The sequence below is a fragment of the Eurypyga helias genome, unplaced genomic scaffold (assembly GCF_000690775.1).
Source record: "Eurypyga helias isolate BGI_N326 unplaced genomic scaffold, ASM69077v1 scaffold11304, whole genome shotgun sequence".
NCBI classification, from domain to species: Eukaryota; Metazoa; Chordata; class Aves; order Eurypygiformes; family Eurypygidae; genus Eurypyga; species Eurypyga helias.
Genome location: NW_010245660.1, coordinates 44086 through 51928, shown reverse-complemented (window position 1 = coordinate 51928; position 7843 = coordinate 44086). Strand labels below are relative to the sequence as shown.

The 7843-nt window shown below is 44.6% G+C and overlaps 1 protein-coding gene across 1 annotated transcript in view; it reads left to right on the top strand.

Moving 5' to 3' along the window:
* The window catches only part of SLC15A2 (solute carrier family 15 (oligopeptide transporter), member 2), a 38689-nt gene that overhangs the window by 9781 nt on the left and 21065 nt on the right, over positions 1 to 7843 (top strand). The window contains exons 6-8 of the mRNA XM_010150150.1: positions 2668 to 2758; positions 4883 to 4960; positions 7643 to 7725. Coding sequence (XP_010148452.1) covers positions 2668 to 2758; positions 4883 to 4960; positions 7643 to 7725 — 252 coding nt within the window. The remainder of the gene's footprint in view (positions 1 to 2667; positions 2759 to 4882; positions 4961 to 7642; positions 7726 to 7843) is intronic.

The window sequence follows — 7843 nt, the reverse complement described above, 5'->3', positions numbered from 1 at the left end:
AGCAGGAGGTCAGATAGGGAAAGTAGATTTATCTGCAGGAGATTTCCAAGTATCTTTGTCTATGGGATTAGGAGTCCAAGCTAAAAATGCCTGAAAAAAATATGTTTATGGTATGTTTTATGAATGTGAAGGCTGCTGTGCATATTAATTAAGGACCAAAGCTGCTTTCATGCAGTGTGATATGGTGTTTAAGGTACTAAATAGCTTTCTCTTTGTTTCTTTATTTTCTGGTTGCCAAGGAGATCAGGATTATCATGTGCGGTACCTTTTCTCAAATTAGCTAATCCAAATCATGTTGTTAATGCACGTCTGCTCCAAAGATTAAGAAAATAGAGAGGGATTTTTTTTATTTCCCAATCAGTGTAATTTGCAGGCTGCTGGGTCTTTATTTTTGTACTCAGTTCTGCTTTTCTCTGACCATTTTTTTCCCATCACTAAAATCTGAAAATGTGTGAAATAAGATGCCCCAACTTCTTTATGCATCACTGTCCTCGTCTCTTACCAGCACCTTCTTTTTGGTAATTGTTGTTCTAGACTTTATCATGTTGAGAGCTGCATGCTTGAGTTTTTCTCAGCTCTCAGAAATTCTTACTTGCTCAGATATGAAGGGTTAGAGCTATAGCGTGAGAATTTGACTAGAAAAGGGCAGGACTGTAAGGACTGTACTGCAGCACCCATGTCAAACCACGGCAAGGCTACTCTGGGAGCAGGAGAGATTGTTGAGGCTGCTCATTTGTCTAGATTTCCTTACGGTGACAAATAACTAGTCACCAAGGTAGGCTGAATTAAAAAATACACTTTACTTGCTTAGCAGCAGAAAGTTCCAGGTAATCAAATCTGTCTGTAAGGACAAAAATGGAGTATAAGAGACTGTAAGACCCAGTGCTGTTTGCTATTAACCATGGGAACATGCCATAGAGAAGATTATAAAGCTTACAAATCCTTTAATCCGGGATAAATCATTTACGAGTAATGTATGGATTAGATTGCTTGGGACATGCTAGGAAATAAAATTGTGGAAGACCCAAAAGCTCAAGTTGATGGGGTCTTCATAACTGTGCTGGGGCAAGGCAAAAAGCCGTTAATCCAAGGGAGGGGACCCCCAGACTCCTTGGTGGGTGGCAGTGGGAGGCAATGGGGCTCTTACCCTCAAATTCCTAGTACCTGCTTCACAATGGGACCTAAAGAAAAGCCATCCATGCCCCCCCCACCTGTTCACCTTCCCTGCAGTAATGCTCTGCAATAAGAGGCTTCTTACCATACGAAGTTGGGATATTTCCTGTTGGCTGTACCATCAGTTATGGGAAGTTTTGTTACCTTTTTGGATCTCAGGCTTCATTCCTTAAGAACTTCCCTCTTTTAGCTGCCTGCAATTTTCACATTTTCTCCTGTTTTCTAGCCTTGTGAATATTGTTGTCTCAGGGTGCGGAAGGAAGTGGGACATATTAGAGGGAGAAGGGACAGAACCAGCCTCCTGAAGAGCTTCCTCACACTCAGCTAAGCTAAAACTTTACTTTCAAATGGTACTCACGTCCTAGAGATGTGGCCCAAGGTGCCCCAAGGAGCTCTCTGCCAGGCACCAAGCCATGTCCCAAGCAGTTTGCCCACTACCTTTACAGGACCTGGTGACAGCTGGGAGTGAAGCCTAGATCTATACGGAGTATATTGGCTGCCTGGGCTTGGGCTGTCCTTGAATGCTGGTTTCACCAACTCAGGTGTCCCATAGCTGGTGATACAGATGAGCGTGGGGGTAGGTCAGGTAGCCTGCTCTTCTCTCTCCGCTCTGCTGGTCCACCCAGGCACAGGGAGGAGGTTTAGGATGGTGTATGTATATGTGCCTGTGCATGTATGTCTCCCCCATGAGCAAGGAGAGACTGCTCTCGGGTGAATGACCTCGCACATTACTCCTGCAAAAAGGACCAAACTCTGCATCAAGTTCTTGGTACCTTCCAAATTACGAATTATGCAGGAAGAAAGATCAAGAGGAATCCTTTGGTCGTATGAAGTATGTTACATCAGTTAAATTCTGAACTCTTTCTCCTAGAATTCATCCCTCGATCAGGCTCTTGGATTTGCTCCTGTAGATTTAATTTACCCCATTAGTTTGAGATTGACTGGCCTCAGACTGGTATTCTCTTCTCTGATGGATACCTCCCATTTGCTGGCACTCTCATATCTATGCTGTCTTTATCAGCTCCTCAAAATACACAGGTTTCTTTTTCTATTCCTGCACAGGAGAGGAAGAAAAAAAAATCCAAACGCACAAAAAAAACCCCACACCAAAAACCAAAAGAGCACAGACATGGGAAGAAATGATGAGCTTGTCAAACTGTGCCAAATTGGGTTGAATTAGGTGACAGAGGATCTGAATCATGCTACTTGTTCTGAATAAGTAAATGCTCTCCTCTCCTTCCAGTCTCACAACGCTCTTGAAGTAGCATCTTTTCCTCTGAAATGCCAAAAAGCCCCAAAGCACTTCTCAAGTAACGTATGCTGGTTTGTGTGAGCATTTACCATCACCTGAATGCAAGCTTGTTTGCTTAACATTTTATGCACTGCGTGTCAATATTTACCCAGACTTCCTAACAAGAGAATTGATAGTGTTCAATTTGCAGGCCCAATGCTGTGCATTAGCCATGACATTGATATTGTCTTCTCTTGTTTTAGACCTCGGAGAGAAGCAAGTTTTTTTCCATCTTCTATTTATCCATTAATGCTGGAAGTTTGATCTCCACGTTTGTAACTCCTGTATTAAGAGGTCAGTGTTGATTTAGGGTAAGATAATAAATTAGCTGCCCTCTGACTACTCTGCTGTGCATAGTTAGGCTCTTATGACAACTGAATGGCAGAAATTATATTGTCTGTGGAGTGGCCAGTGTATTGCATTTACACCTTGTTAATCCTGCCATAGCAGCATAACAGATTTATAGTACTAGCAGACAGGTCACAGAAACTACATTCCTGGTTGTATTTCAAAGCCAGCCTGAACCGTAGAATTAAAATATGAATGGTGGGAGGATCTATGTGGTCCATCCTCCCCATTTGCCTGTCTTGCCTGCAGGTAGCCTGTGGATGGGAACTGCTCTCTGCTGTCCTGTGCAGATGTCGGGGCCAGAAAAAAAAAACCTAGCAGGGCTGGTTTTGAAGTCCCTACCTTCTCCTCCCCAGAGTGTGCTGCGAACTTCTGGAAGACTGTCCTGACACCACACTGTGTGGGTCTGCTTGCAAGGCTGCAGCCCTGAGCAGCTAACCTTGGAGACAAAGCACAGGCCTATGCCCCATTTAAGACCTACTTTGTATTCCAGCCAGCTCGCACAATCCCTTTTCGTCCCTGAGTTTTGCTGCGCTTACTTCTGGAAGCCAAGGGGATTGGCACGCTCTAAATACGGACGCAGTGGCAGAGCAGCAGGCCATAGGCGATGGGGTGGGGACAGGGATGAGGTAGCCTTCACATTCAGTAGCAATTTTTTTCATTCTGTCCTGCGGCCCCCCAGAAGCTTTATTTGTTCAGAGTGGTTATTTTAACAGGCTGTTCATTTCCTGAGGCTGTGGGCCATTGTGCTTGTCTCATATTTACACCATGCATACGGGCAAAGACAAGTGCTGCACCTCTTGCTTTCTCTCACTGGTGTCCCCAGGTCAGCATTCCGTTGGGAAGGAGCTTTTGTTCAGCGTAGTCAGTGAGCAGATGAAAATCCAGCCCCCACTGAACATCAAGACCTGTGCCAGTGTAGCCTAGCAATAAACCAGTTGCAACATGGAAATGAGGTGGAGAGGATGGGGTAAGAGTATAACTTTTGCTAAGTGTGAAAGTTTTCTTGGAAGAGCAAGAAATGCAGTTCGTAGGCATTTGGCAGAAATGTGGAATATATACTTTAAGGTGGAGAAATCCAGCTCACTTGGCATGTCGAAGTTAAGAGTGCCCATAATGTCTCACTGTGAGCTTTGTGAGTTTTCAGCTAATTTGCTGAGAATAAGCAAATAAATGCTATGCACGCACACAGCTATGCAGCTGACCATGGCTGCCCACGGACAACAGCCTGGAACAACTGAAGGCTTCAGGGGTTGGTTTCCTGTTAAATATGTTGGCTTATTTTAGCCATCTTGTTATTATTCCAGGTAAGAATGCAGTAATTTGTAGCCACTGGCATACCAACGCAGACCTCACTGCTGGCTTGCTGCTTGCAACTGGACCTCTAAATTCACGTGGTGCGAGAACTGACCTGATCCAAGAGGTGCAGGGTGTCAGTGGACAGTAGCTCAGATGGATCTAAGCCATGCCGTAACAAGCCTGGCTTCCTGGGGGGTAATTGCTAGACCTGACGTGTGGAGCAGGCTGCCTCTAGTGAGACTGGGAAGGTGGTGAGAAAGGGAACTGGAGTTTTGAAGCTAATCCTGTGCTCCCACTTATATAGTGGGGGTATTGGCTTCCACTTTGCCCACTGCAGGTCGCTATGAAATCACATTCCGTTTTTTAGCGCAATAACTCATGCAGCTGGCACAGATAATCTGGAAACACAGTGCAGGTTATTTAGATGTAGGTGAATACAGAATGGCTTCATGTTATTTTAAATGTTGTGGGTTTTTTCCCAATTACAGTTCCTACTAGTTCTTTCTACCTATTTGTCTGCCCCCTCCTTTCTACCATTCTCATCAATATCCCATTATCAGCTGCTTTTGCTGGCAGACACTAACCCTGCTTCCAAATTGTCTTCATCAGGGGAGGATGACTGTTTCAAGAAGATTCAATTCACAGTGTCAAGCACCAGCAAAGAAGATTTAAAGCTAGGGGAAGTGACTGATTTAGGGAAAACAAATCAAAGGCCCTGGTAACATAAGTCTGGCTGTAATGAGATGCTTTTATTTCTGACTTCTTTTTCAGGGGATGTGAAATGTTTTGGAGAGGATTGTTATGCACTGGCTTTTGGTGTCCCAGCGGCACTGATGGTGTTGGCGCTTGGTGAGTGGAAACAATAATGCTTGTAATAGGAGTTATCACTTTTGAGTCCATGGATATATGAGAAAATGCACAAATTCACTAGCTCTGGGTGGATACTGTGATGGGAAACTCAAGGGTTCAAGGTCATCCAACAATTTCACAGTTCAGAAGAGCAAGAAAAATCACTAGTTCGCTTAGTGGTGGGCAGACCATGGTTTTACTGCAGTCCTTTATCATGCTACTGATGAGAGGGTGGTCTGGTGGATGTTTCACAATACAACTGCCTTGCTGTAAAAAGCAAAGGGAGACACCAACATCATTCTCCTGATGGCTTGCAGCTTTGCCCATGAGCAGGCTTAGCCTTTGAACTGCATTCTGAGCAGTCCTCAGAGTTCCCCATCTCATAGAAGAGAAGCTTAGCATGCCACTTCTAACCTTTCCTCAGGCTCTGCAGCTTGGGCACATCTTTAATGGCTCAGACTTTTGCCTCAGAATCTTTGCGCCACAGAATTCGCAGAAGGAGCTGAATGAGATGTTACTTTATCCTGAGCTGTCTCACTTTGCTTAGCTGAAGCAATTCCCACAATTACAGTGACAACTTATGATTATGTTGCAATAAAAAGTCCTTATTGTCCAAGTGTCAGGAGGCAGCTGCAATCACCCTGCTTCCTAAAGCTTGCATCTTAGCCCCATTAATGTACTTGTCAAGATTTCTTCCTCAACCCTTACAAAATACTCAGCAATATCCACATTCTTTCCCCAGTGACATGACTGTTACTACTTGGTAGCTGATACAGAGGACACCCCATTAGCTTTAGTTCCACCGTTGCAAGCTGCTGAGGGGACCCGTCCCCTTATTACGCTGCATTTGAGAGGTTTTGACACAGCATGGGGTGACTTCTCATTCAGCTTGTTAGCTTAATTGAGAGACCAAGCAATTGTGTGAGTTCACCAGCATCTGTGATTGGAAAAGTTCGTCCCCCAGAGAATGTGAATGTTGCTCTCTCCCCTCAAACTTCCATCAGAGAGAAGAATTGAGGACACTGGAGGAATGTCATCAGGCCACAGCTAACATTACAGCAATTATTTTCAAAGAAGTGCATGGTCACGGGCCTGAGAAGCTTCTCTTTTCCCCTGTGGCCTGTTCCTATCAGTTTAAGACAGCACAGGCTCCTCTGTGCACCATTGTGTGATGGATGTTTCTAGCAGAGCAATAGTTGCCCAGGGGAAAATGGACATGTAAATATTGCAGTTTGGGTGAGGACATCAATCGAAATGTGTTTTTACCTGGTGTCCTGCTGCCAGATTCCATGGCCTGCTCAGCAAAGTAGCTCTGTCTTCTTTTGTAACATGCTGAAATGCTCTTGGAAGTGATATATTTGACTATGTGAGCAGCATGCAGAACTGGAGAAAGTACCCTTTCAGCCCTGACCGGCCCTCTCCCTGTGATGATGGAGAGCACGGATAGATTTAGAGGCAGAATGGAAATCTTACGGAGCAAGGTTTTCTGAGCTGCTTCAGTTTATGAAAGGTGGGGGAAGATTGATACTATTTAATTCCAAATGCCAAACCTAATGCAGGAACCTCAGTTCCCAGAGGAGTCAGTGGCATCGCCAGAAGGTGTTTCAGCAAACGTAAAGAATCGCCTTTTAGAGGCACAGACAGGTCCACAGGGAGATGCTAAAAATCAGGTGGTGCAGCCACTTGCTTGGGTGACTTTGGACAAGTGTCTTTCAGTGCGACTTACCTAAACTGACTTCAGAGATCTCTCTGACAGTCCTGCAAGTCAAAACTGGATGCAAAGGGTCTTGGTAGTCAGAAAAAAGAACAGGTGAGTTCCCTGCAGTGTCCCAGGTCTTCTGTGTTAGGACAGAGGTGCCTGCTTTTCTCCACTAGCTGTGGACTAACCCAGGCAGTTGGGGTAGTTAAAAAAAGTTGAGGTTGGTTTGTTATATAGGATTTCACACTCAGCTTTTATTGTGCTAACATCCCTGCTAACATCTTTGGAATTGCAATGTGCTCAGAGGCTCTCAAAGAGCAGGACAAATGATACGTAATCAGATAGTCCCATCTCTGACAGGATTTTGAAGCCTCGCTCTAATATCCTTTGTGCTTTGAGGGAGAAAACCAAGACAAAACAATATCTTAAATTGTATATCCCTTCATGGAAACCATAAATGGAGGTAATTTCTGTTAACACCAGTGTGTGATGCAGTGACCTTCATGGCAGTTTCCACTGAAACGTGTGTGAGATGCAAGTACATGCTGGATCTGAATCCACGCTGGATCTGGATTAATCCTCACATGGCTGCAATGAGTCAGGGCTGATTTCCAGCATCAGGAGCAGCAATTCACTGTGGATTGTATGTTAAATTTAGCCTGCAAAAAGCAAGATTGAGGGAATTTTCAAGGCATTGATCCCCAGCATGAATCAGATGTGGAGGTGTCTGTTGTGCCAGAGCAGATTGTGAGATGATGGTGACTTCCGAAGGATCACACTGCCTCCTGTAGGGTGTTGTGTTTTCTTCCACCTGAAGGCATTAAAGGAGTCCTGTATGTTTATTTTCTTAAAAGTGCAATCTTGTAAGCCCCAAGAGTAGAGGATTTCTGTTGAATACAGGGTTTAGGGGATCCTTCTCAGAAGCCAGTGGAGGATTGAGCCTCAGTCATGTGATTTCCCCTTTGGATTACAATCTTTTTCAGTTGTGTTCATTGCTGGAAGTGGACTGTACAGAAAAACACCACCACAAGGGAATGTCTTACTGGAAGTGTGCAAATGCATTGGCGTAAGTGCGTGCCATTCTCTTTTTTTCATGCGTGACTCTGAGGTTGCAGGTCAAAAAAGCCTAAAGGGAAAGGGGAAGTGACATTTGGAGTTCTCCTGTATGCTGCTCCTGGATATCT